At 37.0% G+C, this 25,038-nt stretch overlaps 1 protein-coding gene across 1 annotated transcript in view; it reads right to left on the bottom strand.

Annotated features, from left to right (window-relative positions):
- LOC107096166 (diacylglycerol kinase beta-like) overlaps nt 1–25,038 on the bottom strand; it is a 68,717-nt gene that overhangs the window by 23,748 nt on the left and 19,931 nt on the right. The window contains exon 12 of the mRNA XM_015392696.1: nt 15,588–15,652. Coding sequence (XP_015248182.1) covers nt 15,588–15,652 — 65 coding nt within the window. The remainder of the gene's footprint in view (nt 1–15,587; nt 15,653–25,038) is intronic.

Genomic DNA, 25,038 nt, shown 5'->3' with positions numbered 1-25,038 from the left:
GATATTGTCAGCCACAGTACAAATACTAATTGGAGAAATGTTGAAACAAGCATTGACAAGGGCCTACCAATAACTACAATTTTGTTTTCCAACTGGTTTTCATTGTTTATCATTATATGATTTCTCCCGAACACTGAACCAGCTCTAAATCCCCTGAAGGGTACTGAAAGGATCATGAGAGTTTGTCCAACTGGTCCACATGTGTTTTGTGGACCCAGAGAAGTTATTTCGGCTTTGTCGCTCGTGGACCCTGTGAGGGCCCTCCTGGAATATTCGATTGGTGGCCATAACTAGGGGCCATCCTAGTTTTTTTACAAGAGCAGTAGGAGTTTGGTCCGAATTGACAGCCTAATGTCTGACCTGTTCCCAGTGAATGCTAGGCTGCCCTCTTTCCCCAATCCTGGTCATATCCTTAATGGGCTGGATACCTAGATGCAGTCAAGGCCCAAAGTGGGTCTGGATTTTGCAGATCATATGGCTCTGCTGACTCCCTCCTACCAAGACCTATAGCATGTACAAGTGCAATTTCTAGCTGGGTGCAAAGCAGCGTGGATGAGAAACAGCTCCTCTTGGCTAAGGCCATGGTTTTTGACAGGAGAAAATATGGCTTTGTCGTTCAGGTTGGAGGAGAATTCCTGCCTCAAGAGGAGGAGGTCAGGTATCTTGGGGTCCTGTCCATGAGTCAGAGGAGATTGGAGTGGGAGCTCATAGATTGATCAACGTGGCTGATGTAATCTAGACTGCAGCAGTCTATTGTGATGGCAAGAGAGGTAAGTGAAAAGCCAAAGCTCTCGATTTACTAGTCGGTCCAAATTTCTACCCTTACCTATTATCGAGAAATCTGGATCGTGACGAAAATAATGAAATCCCGGATACAAATATCTGAAATATGCTTTATCCAGAGGGTGGCTGGGTACTCCCTAAGAAACAGGGTTAGAAGCTCACAATGAGCCATTGGGGAGAGGCTTATAGTAGTGCTTCTTCTCTTCCACATCGAGAGAGTTAGCTGGGGTGGCTTAGACTTTTGGATGCCCCCTGGATGCCTCCCATAGGTGAGAGAAGGCCTAGGGGACAACCTAGGATGTTCTTGGGGGACTATGTTTCTCTATGCCTGCGAGAACCTGGACTTCCCCAAGTAGAGCTGGAGGAGGTGTCTAGGGAGAGGAAAGTGTGGTGGGTTTCTATGGAGACAATGAGTACAAGATTTGACTTTTGTATTTGACAGGATTTAGGATCGTTTGGCTGGGTTTGATATTAATGTCATCAGTTACAAATCTTAGAATCTCTTGAAAGCCAGGTGTAAACTTTGCTCTACTCTAGCTGCAGAACAACCTGAAGTTGTGTGTGTGTGTGTTTTTTGAACAAACTTTAATATACCTGATTATTTTCTTGTGTGATTTATTCAAGTATCTATTTCTTCATAATTAAACACAACACATGTACGTATATGCTGTAGACAGAAAAAACACTATTATCTTTGACACTACTTTCTACAGTAGTTCATTACATTTTCCCATCCTTATGTTCTGATTTGAATTACTCCATTGAACAAGTTTACTCTCTCCGTGCTGACTTTTACTTTTCATTGATGGAAAGCTATCATACATTCTATGTCTTTTACAGAATGATGCACTTTATCTCCAAGCAAATTGGCATGATGAAATCTACAACAGTGCAAAAACACTGAACTGAACAGTAAAAAATGGCTCTCTCTTAGTTGGATTTAAAGCACTACAGGCAAAACGTATTAGTATACGCAGAGCAACAATCATTGAACTATTGATTTCCTCATTAGTACTTTTGTCAGGACCATTTAGCCACTTTATAAATGAGCTTTCATTAGGGTACTTGCAAGGTAGCCCCACTCAGGGTTGATTTATTACGTGCAACATGGTCAATATCAGAGGGGGCAGGGGGGGTTGGGGGCAAACTGAAGGAGTAAAAGCCAGAGAGTGACAATGGATGTCAACTCCTCATTAGAATATTCTTCAAAAGAAAGGCAGCAAAAGAAAGGAACCCAGGCCAGAGCAGGTTTGCAAATAAACAAATGAAGTTGGCTACTCTGAAAAGCATATTCAAAGCATGTGGTTTACAGCAAGGAGAAAGGCGGATACATTACGAGGAGTGTTTGGCGTCCTTGGAATCCTTCCTCATGCTTTCAGGGACGGATCATATGATTATAGTTAATTTAATAGTTTTTAATTGCTGGTCGAGTTCAGAAAGAGAGGGAATCATTTTACCCCTATCCAATATTCATTTGTTTATGTATTTTCTTCAGAGATAAAAACCTAAGAATATCTAGAAAGATAAGGACATACCAAAACATGGAACATAAAAATACATAAACCAGCATATTGAAATATAATAGTATTTAAAGTGATAAAATTAGATGAGGTAGAACTAGAAAGCTTGTCTAAATAAAGATCTTTTAAGAAACTTTTTAAACACATCTGAGTCCAGACAATGCATCTCAAGAGGAAGTTTATTCCATAGCTGGAGGCAGCAGCTGTAAAAGATTGATATCCTTGGTTTGTGGAACCATTAACATGTTCTAGCCGACGATCTCAGACACAGAGTGAAAGTGTATGGCTTGATTAGGTAACCATTGTTGGTCAGAGCCTGACCATGAAGGGCCCAAAAAGTGGGCACCAAGATTTTAAATTGAACATGATACACAACTACACAGCCAGTGGAAAGATTTTAAGACAGGTGTGATATGGGCACCCTGGTTGGCTCTTGTCAAGAAACTAGCAGCTGAGTTTTGGACAGACCTCAGATGAGCCAGCTCCTTCTTGTTCAGATTAGAAAAGAGGCTATTATAATATTACATTTGAGAGGAAAGAAATGCATGGATTATCATTTCCTTTTCCTCATTTTCCCATGGATCTGAGCTTGGCTACATTATCCAGATGAAATAAGCACTTCATCTCCAGTTGCCTAGAATGGTCCTCTAGTGACATGGCCTGATCAAAAATCACCCTAAGGTTCCTCAGTCACCTATAGAGAATGTGCACAACATGGCCGTCTATTTATGGCACCATGCTGAACAGCATAAAATCCTCTGCATGTGCTGTAATAATACAGTAAGATATCTACTACAAAGAGGTAATACAAAATGAATGGAAATTCCGCCACCACAACAATGTCTAAATATGATCTACATTTAGATGGGAAACTAAAACAGCGCTACATAGCAAGTTCTCATGTTGGAGTGCAGGATCCTAGTAATTTGCCTACTAGCTTGTTTTCACCGATTCAAGTTCGCCAATGAAAAAAATCTCCACAACAAATTTGAGCATAACAACTAACCCTTCCAGAAGTGTTGGCTGCAAATTCTGCTAATTGTAGTTGGTTTCCAGCTCTGTTTCTGCAGGACAGCCACCAATCTCGCTTGCCTTTCTGGATTTTTAGGAAATGGATAAAATAAGATGCGATTGTTGGTCTAGTTGTGCATATCAGATGCCTGGAACAGGAATATAACTGGAGGTCATCTGCATATAAATGGTCAAAAGACAGTGTGGAATTTTTGTATTATGTAGCTGCGAGGAAGGACATATAACATGAACAGAAAGTGTCGCAGGACAAAGCCTCCAGGCACGCAACAGTCAACGTTGCTGTGCTCAGATGTAGTGTGATCTACAAGCAGGCTAAAGCCCTATCAGCCAGATCGGAAGTAAACCATTTTAGTACAGGGTCTGACTCACTCATTCACACATGTCCCGTAACCTGCTTTTAAGTATTTGGTGGTTAACCTTGTCAAAGGCCTGTCAAAGTAAAATTTGTAATTAGAAAAAAAAATTTGATCTAGATTTCTGACCTGATGCACTGAGTCCATCCAGAGTAAGAAGAAAAGGACTAAGAGAGAGCAACTTAACAACCTATTGATTCTCATCACTTAACCTAACAAGGACACCATGGCAACAAATCACTCCATGTGCATGTTCATTAGGTAATTAGGAGCATCTCATTGGCTGGATCAGATTGTCGTTAGCTTTTTGCCGACTGATGCCAAACACTGGACTCATCTGATTTAAGCGACTGACTGTGAGGGGAGTCTTTTTCTCAAGTTGCCAGTTTTTCTTTGTAGGATAAATTAATAGGGAGCCCATTTGAGTGAGATGATACTTTTAAGGTAGATTAGGAGGGCCATACATTATAGTAAGTGTAATAAAGGTGAACATAAAGTGCCTGTTTACTTAAACTGTTGGCATGATAGACATTTCAGAGGTCTATTTGTTATATTGCTTTCTGAGAAGTACTGGGAAAAGAAATCAGAAGCCAAATGTCTGATTTCAATCCTCTTTGTTGGGACTGTAGCTGCAGAGTATCAATGCAAAGCATCCTGCAGTAATAACTTTAGCGGTGTGCATGTGACATCTACCTGAGTTAGCTCCAAACACAACAGTGACTCAGGTTTCCAGGGAATCTACGGTGTTATTTATTTGCACAAACAAATTGTAAAACAAAACTGAAAAAGAGAGGGATCAATTCAAACTCTGCGGCTCAGAGAAAAAACAACAAGAAAGCTCTTAAAACACATCAAGCTTGAAGGGAAACAACAGTGTAAAGAAACAGAAGAAAGGAGACTGTGTTACACCCTGTTGTTTTTCAGGCTCAGTTTTCTTGGTCATCATATTAAACGATGTCAGAGATGATAAGCTCCAGTGTAGCATCGGTGTCCTCTGGCCACAGCACCTTCAGATGCACTTTCAACTGGCCTCTCCAACTGAGCAGTACATATCCATTGATTTATTTCCCCCTCTGACACTTAATCTTACCCACAATGATCTACGACCTTATTTTCACACTAATTTCTTCTTGATCAGAGGTGATAAATATCGCATTGACATAACCAACTCTTTGTGCATTGCATCAATGCACTGTTTTGTTTAACATGACACCGCCTAGAGCTCTCTGACTCGAATGGCAGTTTGAGAAATGACTGGAGCTGTGTTGCCTTGCCTTAAGAGATTCAGCAAGCATCTTGAAAAATGTTGTACTCATGGATGCACTGCAATGATTACGGCATGCTTTTTTCTTAAACAAACAACACATAAATTGTTAAAAAGGCTTAAGGGATTTTTTTTGTATAACGATTTGGTCAAGGCACATCTGTCTTTGACAATAAGCATTTAAGTCAACCTCTCTCTAAGTTACAAACAACTACTACAGTTTCCCAAGAGGTGGCAAAATGCAACTTAGCTGGAACTAAGCTGCAAAAGCATTTGAGAGCTTAGACACTGGCAAAATATTATCAACTGTATTTATGTGTAATAGACGAGGGTGGCGATAACAACTATTAATTGCAATTTAACTTCCAATCTTGTGGTAGATGATGGGCAGCACAAAAAAATGTCCTGCTAAGATCATAGGAACGAAGGAAGATAGACTGACCATCTATTTGAAGGTAAAGCTGTTTTCACTCAGCTCTCTCTTTACCACAACAGATTGCTTCAGCTTCTACATAATAGCAGCAGCTCCACCAATCTGCGATTGATTTCCTCCTCCAGTCTCCCTTCAGAATAGACTTCTTAAACTTTAGATATTGGTACATTGGTATTTTAGATTTTGATAATGGATATTTTGAATGACTGTCAGATGCTTTGGTCACTGCCTGATTTTCCATGCCTTAAATCTGCAGAGTCTTAAATACACCAGCTCTCGGTTTGGCTCATTTATACAGTATGTGTGTGCTCCAACTGAGCTGAGGACAGGGCCACAGGTGAGATCATTCTAAATTAAACACAAGTGGTCATTAATTATAAATGACATTTTGGTCAAACAAACGATTTCATCCTCAAATGAGGTCTGAGGGTGGCTTCTACTGAGGTCCGCCATGCAAACATGTGTGTGTGTTTGTGGGTGTGTGTGTAATATAAGGCACCATCACCTGTGGCCCTGTTCTCAGCTCAGCACGAAACACACACACACACATTTGCATGGGTGTGTTGTGTCTGTTGGTGAATCTGGCGGTCCAACCTGCACAACGCGGGGCTTTGATGAACATACTCATTATGCTAAAGAGAGCTTCATGCCTGGGCTTCCCTGTGCCTTCAGGAAAGGTTAACTCAGGATGGTTACACAGCACAGCAAGAGCCTGTGGGCACACAGGGGCAGAGAGGCTCCAGTAGAGAGCACTGACAGTGTTAGATGTCTCAGGACCGAAAATAGATGTGGGTATGCAGAGCAAATATCATGGGAACATCAAGGCACCGGGATAGATGCGACAGAATAAACCAACCTTTCATGTAAAGCCATTCACATCTCAGCTGAAAAATCCCAACTTAAATGCATTTCTCTCATAGATTTAATGGTGATTTGTGTGAAAGGTGAAACAAAGAAGAATTTTTGTTTTCAAACAAAATAAGTGATGAAAATGATCCCACAGGGTATTAATGAATATTTTGAAAGAAACTGTATTTATTAAATAGGTATCAACACAGATGCCCTTTTTGTTCTGTCATTTGGAGCTCATCTACAGGTGGGCTAAGTTATGCAACAAGAACAAATTAAACTGTTCGTTAGTAAGAACCTTATTCTTAAAGACGATAAAGGTAGTTGTGATGGTTTTATAACCACGCTAATACCAACAACTTCACAGAAAAATATTTCATTACAAGTAAAAAATCCTGAACTAAAATCACACTACCAGCCTGTGTAGCTTATCAAGTTAGGAAGTATATCTTTGATTGAAGTGAATGATATTTTCAAAAGTTGTGAATGAATGTCTAAATATTCCAGCTTTTAATATTAGGTGTAGAAAAAACACACAACAGATACATATCCATTAGGTTAAGAAAGACAAAAGGAAGTTTTGTGTAAAAAACAAGTACACCTTCATGAATCACAAGCCTTAAAGGGGTAAATTGACATTATATCACTTTAAAATTTATAGCCAGTAACTCATTTGTTTTTCTGAATAGGCATCTAACGTGACAATGTATCATGATCTGCCCTGATAGCTGATCTAATTGCTTACTTGACTCACCTGCCGTGTCCTCCCCACTCACTTATTATCATACATTTTATCCACCTGCTCCTTCTGCTTTATATATGGTTCAGCCAGCTATCTGGGCCAGATCATTATGTATGTTTGATGTATTTTTGTTTCTTTAGCTTTAGATATTCCAAGGTGTTGTTCCCATCCCCAGTAGCTGGTGTGTTGAGAGAGTTCTAATGATTGTGTCGTCTCTTCTGATGGTGTCCTTGCTTTTTTTTTCGCTGATTCCTCTCTATTCCTGTGTTGGTTCGGCGTGCGGGGGAAGCTAGTCTCGTAATCCTGGCTCCTAGGTGGAGTACAGTTTAAAGTTCCGCAATTCTCCTGGTACCATGTGCTGTCTCTGTTCCTCTCAACCACTGAGCCCACCTGAGCTTGCTACTGGACTCATAGAACTCTGAACCTGCCTGAATGCTCTGTGGATTCCTGAAACTCTGGATCAGTCTTTTCCTGTTCGGATCGGAACCCTTGGTTAGGCTACAGACTCCTGGATCTCAGAAGTGTCATGTTCTGATCTGTTTTCCCTGATCTGGTTCGGACTCCTGCCTGCTCACTGGGGCTGCTGCATCAGGGACACTTGAGGCGGCTCTCGCTGCATCTTCTTGGCACTTCATTGGCTTGATCTTGCCTCACCCAAGGGGATGGACTGAACTGTCAAACCAGGTAAGTGACTCAAAAGGATAATCTTCTTCCGTCAGATGATCGTGGTAACTTACCTGTGTTTCTCCCTCCAGATCATCAGTGACCAGTGGTCCCCTTGCCTCCCCCTGCAGCTGCTGCAGATCCACAAATCCATAGCAGCTCCGCGTTCTGTTCTGTTTCATTAAATGTTTTGAAGCTTCCCACTATCTTTCCCACATGAATACTGGGTCCTTCTGCGCTGTTTCATGACACTATGCCTCTTTAAAAAACTGAGCATTAGACAGGATATGCAGGACTTCATTAGTCTCTTACATGTCCCACCCTTGTTTCCAAAACTGGTTTATTTCATTGATGTTTACAAACTTTCATAAGTTCTCATAAGTAAATGGCCTTTATTTTTTTAAGTCAGGAAAAGTGAGCAAAGCGCTTCACACCCATTTACACACTCACACACTGATAGCCCTGGTAGCCACGTCTGCAATACAAAGGGGAAGATGACTAACACAGGCGCCAGCAGGCCCTCTCACCACCATCAGAAGGCAATGAGCTTGAAGTAGCTTGCCCAAGGACACAGAAAGCCAGAGCTGGAGTTTGAACCGATGACACTTTGTTACCAGGACAATCTCCTGCATTGTTATATTTTTAGCCCCTCCATTATAGATCTTCTGTTGTGTTTAATATTATTAGTCTACTGATGACCCAGTTTGGGAAGAGCTGTCAAAGATATTGCTTATCGTGTGACCAAAAAATACAATGCAAGATAGCAAAGTCTGCAGGTCGTGCTGCTACTAACGTCCAATCTTCTCCTTTCGATTCCACACTTGGCAGTGGATCTAATATTTGCTGTAATGTAATCTTACTGTTATCCTCTGAATGTGAAGCTGTTTCTTATGGTCTTAATGTCTCGACTTTAACGTAAACTGTATAAAGAAATTTTTTTTCGAGTCTCAAGGGTCATCCAGATGCAGATTTGTAAACCTAAGTCATGGCAACATGATTTTAGGGGAAAAGTCATAGCTTTTCTTTCTTTTGTTTTCCTTCTATAGTCATTAACATTTAGAATGCTAACACAGCTATTTCATGGTTTCCTCAGGTGAATTATGTTAATTTAAAAATAAATTATTTATTTAGCGAAGGTAGCTTTGCCAGATAAGTAGACCTGCCAAAGTTGAGATTTTAAGGAAACTTTTAATACCAAAAATTTTAATTGCTGGAGCTTATTATGAACCATGGACCCTGAAACAGACCATGGAACACTGTCCTGGCAAAGTTCTAACTGCCAGTCCAGACAAGGTTTATCTGGACTGTAAAGATGTGTGCCTGCTAAATGAGTTCCTTTCCTTCCTAATGTGCAAGAGGGGATGTGATGTAAAAGTAGTAAACCAGAGTAAGCAGAAGAAAAACAAAAATTAGAGCATGAATCTGAAAGCTAAATGGTTTGAAAAAGTCTTGTGGGGCCAAACCGAGGCGTGAAAAGAGGCAAACACAAAACTACATTCAAATGCCACAGAAATAGAAATCCCAAGATTACTGTTTTTTTTTTCTTCTCAATCAGCAACACTGGAACAATGTTGTACCCGAAACAGTTCAAGGCAACTGAATGAAATTGTTTGGCCAATGTACTGAATGACCTTTTTCACATTAACCATTCCCTGGAGCAATTTTTGGGCTGAATCAGAAGTGTGAATGCACCCTCAGGTTATTACTAATGTCTTTATGACTTGACATGATGTTGTCACTCTTGGATGCCTTTGACAAGCAAACTGGATAAGCCCTTGCTATACTTGAGATTATCACAGTTACATTTCACTTTGTCCAATGAATTATGACAATGTGCAATCTCTTGAGCAAAGATCTAGATCAGGGGTGTCAAACTAAGTCCAGAAAGAGCAGTGTGGCTGCACGTTTTCTTTACAAACCAAACAATAGCACACCAGACTCCATTCATCTCATCAAGTCATCATGTTCAGATTGGACTCACTTAATGACATGACTGGAGGCTGGTGTGCTATTGCTTGGTTGGAAAGAAAACCTGCAGAAAACCTTTAAGCAATCTGACTATATGAATTGATTGAATTGTCTTTGTAAAGTGCCTTGAAACTGAACTGAATACAGTGAAATAGACAAGAAGAAATAGAAAAACCACCAGTCTAGGAGTTTAATATGAAATCATATTATATTAAATTATGTAAGGAGTTGCATATTGCAAAATGACTAGTCAAAATATTTTTTTTCTAAAAAAAGACTTTCTTTAAAGAAAAAATTAAATCAATGTATTTATCTTTATGTAACAATGAATCTTAAAAGTTTTTCAACTTTCAAACATATGCAAGTTAACTCCTTTTATCCACATTAAATGGACTTTGACATGGTTCTTTTTAAGCAAATTCCCATCTCCCATAGACATGCCATGAATAACATTATTGAAGTAGGGTTTAATCTTCTGTAACAACTCTTTCTACTTTAATTCTTTTTTTTTTTTTTTTTGTTTATTTTACTATTTCCCTTTGGGTCAGAGATTAGCATGTAATTACATGAAAGATGATAGAAAGAGTGGGGTGGATGGGTGGGAACGGTGTATTTGAGCAATCTGCTCAAAGAGGAGGGGCGTGGAGGGCAGGAGGGGATGCAACCATTGTCACGGTCCAACTGATTGTCTACTTTTAATCCTCGACCTCATTATCACCTCCAGGTCCGGCAGTGGCAGTAAATGAATCTATCTGCTGAGTGTCAAATCTTCACACCATCGCCCTGGTAATCACCCCGAGGTGCAAATACAGAAGATAGATAGAATACAATAAATTAAGTGAGGTGGAGAGAGAAAGAATACGAAAAAAATATATATATCCCTTTATTTTCATCAACAGAAATCCACCTTTATATCATGAAAGAGTTTTTCTCTCAAATTATGCTGCCTAATCTGTCATCGAAAGTTATTAGAAATTTAGCTTCATAAGTACTGCCAAAGTTAGATTTAGCTGTGACATAAAACTTTCAGGAACTCAAATTTTGAAATTTTTGTTTTCACATTTCTGATACCTTGTTTCATGGACATGTCAGCAGAAAGACAAACATTTAAAATAATCTTAGAAGATAATATAAAGTAAGAAATGTTTTTGTAAAACGTATATTTTTATAGTACTACTGTTTCCTTGGCTGGCTGAAGATCTATAGAACCAGATATATTTAAGGCAGTGGTCTCCAATTCAAGGCCTCAATTTTTACTTTGCTGCAACTTTTAGGTGCAGTACATCCCCGCTCCAACACAGATGATTTAAATGAATGGATTATCCCATCAGCATGCGATCAGGTTTGGTAAAGGCCTTGTCATGAGATACTTATTTGATTTAAGATTCAGGTTTGTTGGAGCAGGGATGTGCCTAAGTTTGCAGGGTAGGAGATCTCAGGTCCTGCAAAGCTGCCCTTATGTGTCCGGGATGCAGACCCCCATAATTTGTTTTACCTTCACCTAAAAGGCTGGAGTGTGATGGTTATTTTCTATCTATTTTTAATTGTGAAAGACTAAAAGCTAAGTGTCCATTTATTTAGGAAATTGCATATTTCTTTAATTGTGTTGATATTAAAATTGTTTTAATTAATTTATGGTAATTAATTGTACATCCCTAAGTTATCAAATTTTTATGTATTACTAAATTTGAGTAAACATGTCAGCTGGCTGCTTATTTTCCAGCTATATATCTGGTCCAAAAAAGGAATGTTGAACAATATCTTAAAGTCTAACAAAAGGTCTGGATGATAGATTTATTGGCACCATTAGGCATCTTAGTACCAACAGAGCATTGCCTGATCACAGAGAAGACAAAGAAGATTTCTCACTGTATGCTCTAACTTTATCAAATGCTAGAGCAGACTAGATGTTGTCTTAACTCAAAAATAAGGTCTGTAACCTCCAACATGTATAGAACACACATTTTCATGTTAACCACCTATTTCTGAACATGGATAATTTTCCCCCATTGAATAACTATATTTGAATAACAGATAAATTTTTTATTGACTATTGTGCACCTGCAGATACTGTATGTTCAAAGGTATTTTACATATTTTCACCAAATAGGACTTTTATTTGAAATGGTATTTTGTCTCTAAATTATGAGTTTTCATTACTGTAAATGTTTGATATGAAGTCTTTGAGATCACAGGAAAAGTTTCCCGTATTAAAAGCAGGCGTCCAGAGCGACGTCTCGTTTTACCACCTGCATGAGTTAATTTCTAACTAGCTCACCTGCCAACATCATCCTTAAATAGTCAGAGCTTTCTGAAACAGAGCTTCCAGCTGCGGCAAAATGACTCTTTGATAAGTTTGATTAAACTTGCAATGGACATGAAGCCCTTTGGACAAATCTAACAAAATCTATGCTACCTTGAAAAACTATAATCATGCATTATTGAATTGGCAAGGATAGTGTGTAATAGAGAGATCCTAAACTCATTCCCCCTGCGTTAATTATTAATTGAATTCAAATAACAGACAGAATAATTTTCTTAAAATATCTCAATCATTTTTCACATTGACCTAAGAAGGTGTAAAATAAATGGGATGCAGAGCACCTGTATTGTACTTTGAGACCGAATTATGTATTTACCAACATCTGTACCCCTTTAATGGATGCAACACATTCAATAAAAAATTTAGATTTTACAATTTTTCTGCATGCAATCTCTTATCAAACAGACAACCATTTGTAATTTTTAACTGATGCTCCAATGTTTATTTCAAATGTCATTCTCTCATGTTTAAACCGTTTTTCATGCTTATCATCATGTCCTCGCTGGTGAGGGAAAGCCGGCTATATGAATGCCATACTAAGACCAGAGTAAAATATGATAATGAGTACAAATGGGATTATTAGGAGCCTGTGTGTCATCAGTCTGACTGATCCACAACGTCAAACTAGCCAAGCAAATTCAATTAGGCCTGCAATTACTCCCTGGCGTAAGTGGAGACGTATTGGATGATGTTAAATATTGATGGAAACACAGACGCCAGATTTGTTCATCTCCAAAGGTGAACACATCTCCCTGGGATAATCACAAATGCTAAATACGTCGCCTGTCCATTCAGAGCAGATATGAAATATGTTGTCATGTTCACATCCTGCTAATGAACTCCAGGTATATTTAGACAGTAACTAGTTGCTGATTTAATTTGAAGAACTGTTTTATTTTTAGTTTGTTTTAAATGAAAACTTTCAGTATGAAATTGTCAATCTGGCCTATTTGTTTTTGGAAAAGCTTCATTTTATGAACTAACCTTGATTCCAGAAATAAACTCCAGTGAAGAAAATGAGTTCTTGAATTATTGTTTACTGGTTGTGAATGTAGATAAATAAATGCAGGGTTTGAATTACTTTATAATTCATGTATCAGTAGGAAAAGTGGACAAATAAACCCATGATTTATTTCCTACACAAGAAATGTATGTTTCATGTCATTATTGTAAAACTTGCGAAAATAATTTCAGTATAAATCTGCATTTCTGACTAACAAAATACAATAAGATGGTTTTGAGGCACTCCTCTATAAAACATAATTTATCAGGGATAACAGAAGTTATGTTACAAAATGGGTTGTTTTGTCAAGAAGAATTAACTGTAATACAATCTTAAACCTGAGAAATCTGTAAAATTTTAACTACTTCTCCTGCATAGTGGAGAAGATTACAAACAGCATTTTCCTCCTCAAAACACTTTTTGAGATGATGTTATTTAAATTGTTTTACCTAAAAGAGAAGGAAAAACTCAGAAAATTGGGCCAGGCACATGCGGCAACCTGAGGGTCAGGCAACCATGTCCTGTCAGTTAGGAATGTCTGCTGATGTCCTGTGATATATCTGAAAACTATAATGAATGAATGAACTCTTCAGTGTCTGAACCAATTAAGATTAGGATATTTAAAGTCCCAAAGAGTGTAACGCTCTGCTCTCCATTTAACCCATGAATTAGGGGGCAGTGTGCTGAAACACTTAGTGGTGCACAGTAGGGCATTCACCAAAAATTTGACTTGCCAATAACTTGACTTAATTGAGCTGAGTCGACTAATTTCTGGACAATTCAGGAATTGCCTCCTCCCCCCATGGCGGATGTGGGCCTACATGGTGGTGTGTATGCTGCATGCAAAACTGGTTTGCTAATGACTTATTATATGGGCTTAATATAGCATACACTAAAAAAACAAAAAAACGAAACTTGATTACTGTATATCTACCTGATATAACCAAGTTTTACTTCTTTGTGCTCCCTTTTAATAATGATTTAGGTTGTTAAATCAGATACTTCAGAGGCATTCAGTTCAAATAAACATTTCACCACCTACTCCATGAGCTGTACACTGATGATGGTCACTTTTGGAGCTATTTTAGTCTAATTCATACCCAGTTTTACAACCTGTCACCCTGCATTGGTGCCCATATATCCTACCATGACACCAATAAATAGCGGAGCCTCTCTCTGATTGTTTTTTTTTTTTTTGTCAAGCAGCTAAAGTTCAGGGTTTCTAAATGTACCTCAGTTGCCTAAATGCTCACAAAGCACTGCTCCAGCTGCTTGAAATGGACTACGGGACTGCTTCTGCTGCTTGATGTTTAATATGATGACATTATAGAATGAGGTTGAGAACGAACGATCCCAGTGCACAGAGAGCAAAATGGGGTTAAGGGTCTTGTTAAAGCACAAAGGCTCAATCCAAATACCAGAATTGGCAAGTACACTTATGCCATGGTGGAAGTGTGCCTGTGGTCACTATAATAAGTGCTATCAGAATAGTGCTGGTAGAAATGAGCTGGGACCAGGATGCTTCCCAGCACCAATGCTGTTGGCATAGGGACCTCTGGAAGTTCCTGGTCCTGCAAATGTCCTCACCTTTAGGTATCATGGGTTTTATAACGGAGAGCTTTATCCGTTTAACTGCATTTGAACAACTTTTGTTTTTTCTAGTTTGTTTCCCAACTCCACTACTTCCTGATAAATCTTCTTTATCTGAACTCTAACTTTGTTTCCTGTCTTTCATTACTTGACAAACTGATGAATCCAACTTTGTCTGCCCATTCTCATGTTAGGTACTGAGGTCACACACATGGATTAATCAGTCTATCCTGTAAAGAAAGACAGGAAACAGAGGATCTGGCTGAAGTTAAGGAAGTAGTAGAGTTCGGCATTTAGCCCATCTGACCAGCATCATTCATGTCTTTCTTCTGCACAATGATGTCAGTAAGGTTGAAAGCTTTCCGGATTCAACACAGCAGTCTGGAGCTCCTTTCCTACCCTCTATAGTGTTCTTAGTGTTGATCCAACATAAAATGAAGGTACAAACTCTTGGAACATGAGGTAGGCACTATAATTTGAGGTATTCGGAGTGACAAGACTGCAGCACCACTCTGGATGAATATTTTAAATGGACTACTCAGCACCAAATGTATAGGTGTAGCATACAGTAGCCGCTGCATTGTACTGTTTTGGTTAGAAGGCTGCCTCAAACAGTTTATGTAGAATAACAGATGGTGTCTTCGTAGCAGCATGTATAGTAAGGTTTAACCTGTTGAGTGTTTGGGTCACACCATACCCGTACATATCATTTTAACAATACTGAAGGGACAAAAAACACTAAAACAAGTAACATATTATGTAATCAGTGTAATACTTTCAAATATACTGGGCTCGACATGTGTCTGTATGTTACAACTTAAAGCCAAAGAACTGCAAACACCATTACTTTTGTCTTTGTCCTCCTGACTGGATTAATCTATTTCTAATTATTAAATTTAAGTTAACTTAATTGTATATTTACAGTTTCAAATGGTTGTGGTTCATCATAATTACTCTAAAATCTTAATTTCAAGCTTTGTAAAAAACTTTTATATTGTGTTTTTACTATAGCAATAAATAGAAATACATATAAATATTTGAATGCCCAACTGACACCAACATACCTGCTGTTGAATTTCTCAGGGTGCTTCTCTCTCATCACATGGAAACGATGTGCAATTGATGCATCCTGCAAGCCAGAAAGAGGATTGTTTATTGTAGCTACAAATAATAACAAAGAGCATCCAAATAATAGATAAAATGGTTTGTAAGGAAGCCCTGAAAGGCAATGGAGAAAAAAAATCTGGAAAAGAAAAGTTTGAATTTTTTTTTTTTTTTTCTTGCCTTTCAGGGCTTCCGTAGGTTTGTGGACTTTTGAGTTAAAATGGAAGTAATCAGTTCCACCGAGAGACATGCCATCATGGTGTATCAGGAGTTGAAACTGCGAGTACTGTAAGCATTGATCATGGCATTTTTCAGGTGAGCTTTTTGTAACCTGTGACTTACTGTAGGAGAGTTTTGTTTTAGGTCATTTAGTATATTATATCAAAATCAACATCTATGCATTCAAAGCACTTTGTGCTGCTGCTGGAAAGGAAATATTATTTTTACATAATTAATCTTCATATTACATGTGCTTTCAAAACTAATGAATTAAATATACCATGAGATGAGATAAGTATTTGAGTGAAATATTTTAAAACAAAGTGAATATTGGTAGGGCAATACATATGAAAAATGAATCATAATATAAGTATTTTACATCACTGGATTGATAATTATTGATCAGTTTTTTGGTTTACCTCTTTGAAATTATGATCACAGGAAATAATTAAGAATTTAAATGGTAACCCAAACCCTCTTTAAAGCATTAGATTTCCCCTTTAAAAAGATGTCAGCTCTGGATTAAATTAACTGGAATGACCAAATATTCTTTTTGAGTTATTTTATGTTGATATCAGGTGTCGATTACAATATTTTTTATAATTGTTTTATTGCCCAGGACTATAACTTGGGCTTCAGAAATTTTATGAACCATCCGGACTGACTATGTTCTCATATAATGTTGGACTCTGCATTTTCATCGCTTGTGCTTCTATACCATGAGGTACTGTAAAAGGCCGTGTCTGAGGATCCATTGTAAACACCGCAATCTCTCCATATGGGTTAATTAATGTAACACATGTTGTGAGTAATCACAGCTCCCTAAGCAGCCTATGGGATCCTGTTATCGTCCTGGCGACCAAGTTGTTTACCAATCTTTCTCCTGGACGATAACACCCTGCTTCCTCTGTAAGTTTTGGCTCCAGATTCTTTTTTATGCATCTATTTTGGTGTGAAAACATCTTGCCACCAACACGACGTTTACAAAGCTTATTGCACATAAAGTTCGGTTTGCATCATGTATTTTACTGATGGGATTCAATTAAAACAGAAGTTCATTTCTGTGGTTACAGATAAGAAATTCTATTCACATACACTCTCCGCCTAATCTGATGAAGCTCGAGCCATATCGGAGAGTAATAATAGTAAAAACCTTTATAACTAATAGTAAAACATTTCTTGATCTGCCAAGCTACTAGAAAAATAAAATACTGTAACGAAAGATAGTTGATGAAGGGTAGAATACAATCTACAGTCCAGCTCACAAACTTTTATGTGGAAAATATCGACATTTCATTTTTCATTCACGATACCCCCCCCCCCAAAAAAAAAAAAAAAAAAAACACAAAAAAAACACAGATATACACTATTTGTGGTAGTACATGTGTAAGTAACTTACCAAGTCATTGCTGACATTTTTCACATAACTCAGTGTTTGAAGGTACCATTTTTAATGGCTGTTTGTCCTCGTTTTGTACCTTTAAGAAGTGAAATATTGATGCTTCCTTTATGTAACCATTTTATGCTCTGATCAATTTTTGTTTTTTTGACTCAAACATTAGTATATCAAGTCCCATCAATGAAACCCAATATCATTATTCAATTCAATATAAATGAAACTGAACTACACTGGCATATATAATCTTTACCACCATCTATTAATTCAACTTCACAGCATGACGTTATACAAACTCTTTTCTATCATGAAACAGTTTTTATAATGATATGTGTTTGTCTTTATTTAATTATGTTTAAATTAAGTACCTGTATCACATATTTTTTTCTTTCAACTCAATTTTCCACTAATATAGTTGTATATAGCTCTCTAAATAGTCAGTCTTTTCTGATGTGACCTTTTTTTTTTATCTCTAAACCTGCTTTTGGAAGACGTCAGTGTCTATCTACCGGACAAGGATTGTCTCCTTGATTATCTGTCTTTTTTTTTTTTTTTTTTTAATCCTCTGACAAGTAAACAACCCATTAATTCAGTTTTATTAGAAAAACGCTAACAAACTGTCCACAACTATCAGAATCAATGGAAAAGTTTACTTTAGTGCTTGTCGCATTATAGAAATATATATCACTAGACTTTTACCTGAATTTCTTAATGTATCCTCTTTTTCATGACTCTTTTTATTCTTGAAAAAAAACCTGTTCTGATAAAATGGCATAAAATGCAATATATACATTATTATAACCCATTTAAACCAAATTTGGACAATAAAATATGTTTTTACTAACATTGCCTAGTTTGATAGAGAACCAAATCCCTTGCAAATGTTGCAGCTAATTACAAAATAGAGAACTTCACATCAAGAATTGAAAAAACCCAAACTGCCAGTAAATCAACAACTGATATCACTCAGAAAAAGGCGAGAGGCATAGATCAATACATGTATAGAAACTCTGAGGGAACCAAAAAATAACTTATTGCATCTACATAGAAATTGGTATCAGAAGTCAGCACAAACCAGAAAACAAAATTGACTGAAACAACCAAAAGCACAGATTACGTTAAAATCAAAACACTTCCTTTTAACCTTAAGAAGGTAATCAGTGCACCAAACAGCTTCTGAGTAAAAACAGTTAAGTTAGTCTTATAAAAACAGTTATGCAGAAGCCCTTGCCAATATAAAATCAAAAATAATCTGCTTCAAGGAGGTAATAACTAGATTTCCTTTAATTCACACTTCTAAGTCTGTGTCAGCAGAAAAGCGCTGGCACAGTCTTTTGTGAAAAACTCAGCAAACTTGTCCAGCTCTCAAAACAGTTCAAGGCAGAGCAAATAAAAAAGTTCCTGTAAACTTTTGGGGCTTTCTTTCTTCTCTCTCCCCCTCTGCTAAAGCAATCTGTTTTGACCCGCTCCGTTTTGAGTGGCACTATTGAAACTGCACCTACAGGGAGGACCCCCTGCTAGCACTCTGTACAGAAATTCAGGAGAAACCAAGAGAAAAAAATCAATGGAGAGTCTCTTGATGTCTTTTCAAGATGCTGTTAGCAGAAGACCAAAAGATTTCTTCAAGATCCCCGCAGACTCGCCTCACGCTTCCAACACAGGCCAGAAGGGTGAAGTGATGGATGTATCTGAGAGATTGTAACTTGATTTTCTTACAAACAGGACAATAGCTGCAAACAAGAGAGCGAAAGCTTGGAGAGGATGCATCCCCTTTGGTTTAAGGTCTATCATCTGAGATGTGTACAAGCAGGGCCGTGGCTTCGCAACAGTGCACACTGATTTCAACCAGGAGTGAATGAGGGTTTAAATGTCAGATAAATAGAACTATGTTACTCTAAGAAAATATAGGCAAAAAAACAACAACAAAGAACTGAATGAATTTGTGATTTAAAGTAGAATTTGATAACCTTTAAATATTGATAAGGATAAATGTAGAGGTATTTTTTGCAGGAAAGCACGGGCTGTTATTCTTGTATAGGCAAAAAAAATTTATTTATTTCAGTATATAAAACATAGAGTCAGTATAAAAATGAACAAAGCATTACAAAAAAAAATAAACAAATATAAACTCATTAAATCAATAAATTGAAAAAAAAACCATTAAAATTAATATTGATATAAGATTTTAGCACAATTTAGGCAAAAAATTAAATGTATGTATGTAATCCATGTATACAGTAAAGATAAGATATGAAGTACAAATAAATACAAATTTTAAAATGTAAAAAAATTATCAAAATAATCCACTTTTCACTGTATTAATAGCATACAGAAAATAAAATGTAATATATTTTGTGGCACTTTTAAAATATATTGTAAGTAAAAAACAAAACTTTTACTTGAAACACAAAAAAATGCTTTTTTTTTTAAATCAAAGACAAAATAAAAAAAAAAATTATAGGAGTACATTCAGACTTAGAAATGGGTCCTATATTCAATTTTAATTTTAACAAAAGCTACTGAGTAGTAAATACAGTTAAGTGTGTGTTTTAAAATAACTTGTAGTGCAGTTTTTTTTATCCATTTGGTGAGGTAGGGAGAACAATCCCTGAAATCAGAAAAGTAATCCACTACACCTCCAGTTCGTTTAGGATATACTCTCATCCGCTGACCCCCCTGGCTGCAGTGTGGCATCAGAAGCTCAGTCATTCAGTCTTTCCACTTCAAATAATTACCAATGTAAAAATCTGGCACCCAAATTAATATAGGACATGTGTAATGTCCTCCCATAGCTCAAAGTTTAGTCCAATTATGAGTAGGCCCCAGCAGTTTGATGTGCCTTTCACCACAGAGGAGAATAATGGCTTTGACAGTAGTGCCAGGGTCATTAGGGGGACTGACTGCATTATGGTAGCGGAGCGCGCTCAGTGATTAGTTCTGTCTCTCACCCTTAGCCCTGATTGAGATCATTACACTTCACGTCACTTCCACATCCTCCCAAAGGGATGGCGCCATTAATTCTCTGTCCCACTGGGCTGAGGCAGGTTGGATGGAGGAATTTACATAAAGGAGAAAAAAGATGGACCACAGCGTGAAAGGTGCTCCAAGACTGAAATCAGTTCCCCAAACTGGAAAACACATTGGAAACCCTCGCTCTCCATGTTGGCTGGTTCTGCTGATCTGTTGAATTACAGTAATATTATTATAGAAGCAATTCCCTCTTCATCTGCATAATCTCCAAAGTAATTATTAGCTTCACTTGCCTCATAATCTTTATTGTGGTCTTTTTTTAACATTCAATAAAAAGGACAAAGTGTGATGCATAGAAAATATATCGCACCCAAATCCATAGAGAGCTCAAAATCTCCCTAATCCCCAACAAACAACTTCATTTGTCATCATTACGCCTGCTGGGCACTGATCCCACAAACAGAAGGTTAAGAAAGCCTTCATGAATCTGGGAGGCCAAGATGCACCTTGATTAGACTTTTCACCTACAAAAGCAGTATTTTTCCAGGTCGCTTTAGATAGTTTTGCTGTATTTTCGAGTCAATCATACTGTCCTCATCGCAATTAAGATGATTTATTTAAAGAAATAAGTATTTCCTTGCCATTGCTTGTTTTTATTATCTTTTTATATGAAAGCTCCCTGCATTTTTATTTATTTATTTATTTTTTTTCCTACTTGCTTTGATTCTGTTTTATCTTCCTGTATTTTAATCATGTAAAGCACTTTGCATTGTCTTTGTACTGAATTGTGCTATACAAATAAATTTGCCTTGCCTTGCCTTGCAGATTTGTGAGAGTCTCTTCTGAAGTTACAATATAAATGTTTTATTTAAAGGGCCCAGTAATCCAATGCTTATAAAAAACAATTAGAAACCAACTGTTCATGCTAAAATAACCGAATGTACGCCAAGTGCTTGTCCTGATAGTAATTACTCTTAAAACAAGAACAGATTATTTTTTATTTAGGATCATAATACTGATGTACAGAGCATAGATGATGTTTTCAGGGGTTCTTTCTTGTTCAAAATCATGTAAAAAAAAAAAGCTAAATTTCCAAACCATAAAAGCAAATAAAGCCAAGCGACTCTCTGTATTACAATGAAGGAACAGAGCAGCTAAACAACCATTCAGAGCATCTGACTTCGAAATGCACACCTGACTTCAATGACTTTGCCTCTTTATTTCCATATCTCTGCTGAAGAAATGACTTCCTTTTTTTACTCGTTGCTTATAAAATATCTGTGAAGATCTCATTTATCCAGGTCATGGTCAAGCTTGAAAAAGTTCAGTCTAGGCAACTGGACGTGAAGTTATTTAGAAGACATTTAAACTCTCATCCAAGAGGCTTTTTCATTTCTAACTAGTGGTGGGAAGCACTCAAATTAATATACTGTAGGTCTAGGTTGACAAAAGGTGGTTATAAGCACAGTATCGTACATCTGGTCACATGTTCTCGATATGGTAAATACTGAAAAAATGCTTTAGCTGATGAGTAAATGACCCAGACAACAAAGAGTTAAAAAATAATGTATGATGAACTATCAATTACAAAATCTAATAGAAAACAAATAAATAAATAAAAAGTAAGTTAAAGGCATTAAAAAGTCATACGAACAGACCCCTTTATGTTTTATATCTAAGTTTATTTCATTTAGAATGTCAGACAGCTTTAAGATTATTTATAGATAAATACAACTTACAATATTGGCTATTAATGTTTGAATCTTCTGTGGAATTGATTGTTCTGTTTGTTTATGTCTTAATCTATGTGACGTACGTCTAAATTTGTGTATATTCCTGCAAGGGATGATTTGCTTTTCCTTCATAAACACCATGGATTAAAAAAGTTAAACATGTAAAAAAAAAAAAAAGGAATACTTTACTATCCTGATATTTCTGCTACTACGATATTATTTTTTATATATCTTCTTCATAGAAAAACTTACATTTTCAGGATACCAGGTCTCCCACTGCTGAAGGTTAGAAACATCCCACAGAGGCTGTTGGTAAACTAGTGCTGTCAACCAGTCTTTTACTGTTCAAATCTGTCCTTTATACACTTATAATAATCTTTACACGTTTGTCAACTGTTAAACTACTGAAATTTCACAGATTTTTTTCTTATTTGCTTAGTATTTTCCAATGCAAAAATATCTTGACATCTTATATTGCCTATTTTTTGAAGCTTAAATATATCTTCTTTAGTTAAACAACCTTTTTTCATTTATGTCAATCATTTACTATAAGGTGTGATCAAAAATAGGCAATTTGGCATTTACAGCAGGAAATTCTTGCAATAAAACCTCAGAAAATGGTATAAACAGGTTCTCCTGCAGACATCACCATATGTTTTCCTCCTAAGACAGATTGTAGTCATTGGTCTCCTCTATCACAATGTTAACTAGACCTGTCCTTTATTATCCTCTAACATGGTTATTAGTGGGCCTAGGCTGGGGGTGTTATTCAACTAACATTTGTGAGGCCATGCATCACTTATGTCCCTGCCACAGTCAGTACAAATCTCACAACCCCCAGTGGATCCATTCAGACACCTGCAAATGTCAATTACCATATTTCCCCCTGACATTTATGGGTAATGGCTAACACGAGCTATGTGAAATCAGAGTCATTATCTAAGAGATGGGCAGAAAGGTGCCGACTGCTCCGTAACCGCACGCAGATGCAAAACAAGACCTATTTATCGATCAGAGGTGGTTAGCTTGAGCACATCTCAATAAAGGCCTAACCACGATGTGATCAAAACAAATAAATTAAATGATAATGCTGTTGCTGTGGGTGCTCTATGGTGTATTGCTTTTTAAACTCTACATTTAATAACAGATGCAAGTATTGAAGTGGACAGACTTTTGTTTCACAGATGTCTGCTTTGGTTAAATTTTAGCCGTGCACACAAACAAGAACACATATATAGACCTTAACCTTCTTCCAGCTTCACAAGAACACAAACTTTTCAATTTCCTTTTAACGGTTTTCTTAGGATTTATATTTGGGAAAACTTATGTTTGATAAAGAATTTTACAAATCAAAATATATTTCTGCGACTAATCATTGTTGAAATTGTTGAATATAGAAATCTCTATGCCATGAAACTATTTTTATGGTATATGATATATTATTGAGATTTATTTATGGACTAAAATGCATCTTTGACATCTAATAAAATATAAAGGCATCATACAAATGTAGTTTTCTCTTATATCACACAACAGTTGTTTTTTGTTGTAATATTTTGTTTGATATTTACATAATCATGCATATGATTGTTCTGTTACTTGTTATTTATATAGCTATAAAGATTTTGAATCTTTAATCTTAAGGATGTGCTATGAATTGACAAGAACCAACTTTGAAAGGTCCTCCTATCTTTACATTCTTTAGCATAAGTAAGAGGGCCAAACCAAGGGTGGAACTGAGAAGTCACTGTAAACTAGTCAGACAGGAATGTTGCAGTAATATTGGATTGTTTTATTAACTTCTAAAACATCTGAGATTTTATACAAATTTCTGCCATCTGACCTCAGATACCTGAAAATTAAGGGCAGAAAAAAAGTTCAGATGTTCATCTTTCACTGCTAGTATTAACCTTATCAGTGACTGAGCCTAATCGGCCTAGTTCAAACTTTACAGTAAAAGCCAATATTGTATCCCAGATGTTTTTAAGGTCTACCTTTTGCTTTGGCTGCACCATGAATTGACCCTTGAAATTGGTTACGTTCACCCGAATCTTTGCCATAAATAAGACATGTTTAAAATAATAAAAAATCACAGCCAATTTTATAATAAAGCCTTGCTCTATGGTTTCTTGTGATGGAATGAAAATGGAATGATCATACTTTTCCAGATTCTGCTTGTTATTTCTTTTGAGTGTTTTGTTCAGTATGCTTGTTTGCGTTACTATTAAATAATTTTTCTACCATGTTTCTTTTTGTCATTTAACACACTGTATGAACACCTCTTCTGCTTATTTTGAGATGTCAAATCGAACACATCAAATTTTTGTGATATCTATGAAGATTTTCAGTCATCCAGGTTATGGTCAAGCTTGAAAAGTTCAGTTAACTGGACGTGAAGTTTTCTAGAAGACGAAGGAAGGTGAAAGAACATGGATATATCAGGGCAGCCCTGAAGAATTGTTGTTATCCCAGGCGGGCTTTTTTCATAACCAACAAGAAGAGACCTGCTGAGAAGGAAGAGAAAGGAAGAGGGAACATCATCATTCCCAATGTTGCTGCAGCCTCTGAAAAACTCTGGTGGATTTTCTTAATCCAAATCATTTTGCACTTCAAACCCGACAACACCCTGAGACAAAAACCGGTTAACCCCAAAGACAAGACACCCAGAAATAAGGCAGACAACGTGGTTTATACCATTCAGTTTAGTGAAGAGTGCAAAAAACTTGAATATCGGAGCGACCAAGCAACCCCTACACAGGCGCACAGCTCAACAGGACAAGACAGCTGTTCACCTACAGTACACCTTAAGGATAAAAACACTCGTTTGAGGACACCAATGTCCATGTTCTGACCAAGGAAGACAGATGGTTTGAAAGAGGGGTTAAGGAAACCATCTTTGTTAACGTGGAAAAACCATCTGTCAACAGAGGAGGTGGTCCTAGACATAATCTTTCACTAACCAACAAGGCACTTTAAAGCTACAGTGTGTAATAATTACAGGAATATACAGTCAGAAATGTAATATATTATACATAACTATGTTATTTATCATCATCTACGAGCTCAGCCTCTCAACCTTAATATTTGCGTTGC

Source organism: Cyprinodon variegatus, unplaced genomic scaffold (genome assembly GCF_000732505.1).
Source record: "Cyprinodon variegatus isolate N-32 unplaced genomic scaffold, C_variegatus-1.0 Scaffold603, whole genome shotgun sequence".
NCBI classification, from domain to species: Eukaryota; Metazoa; Chordata; class Actinopteri; order Cyprinodontiformes; family Cyprinodontidae; genus Cyprinodon; species Cyprinodon variegatus.
Note: the sequence above shows the minus strand (reverse complement) of the source record. Positions and strands in the feature narration are given on the sequence as shown.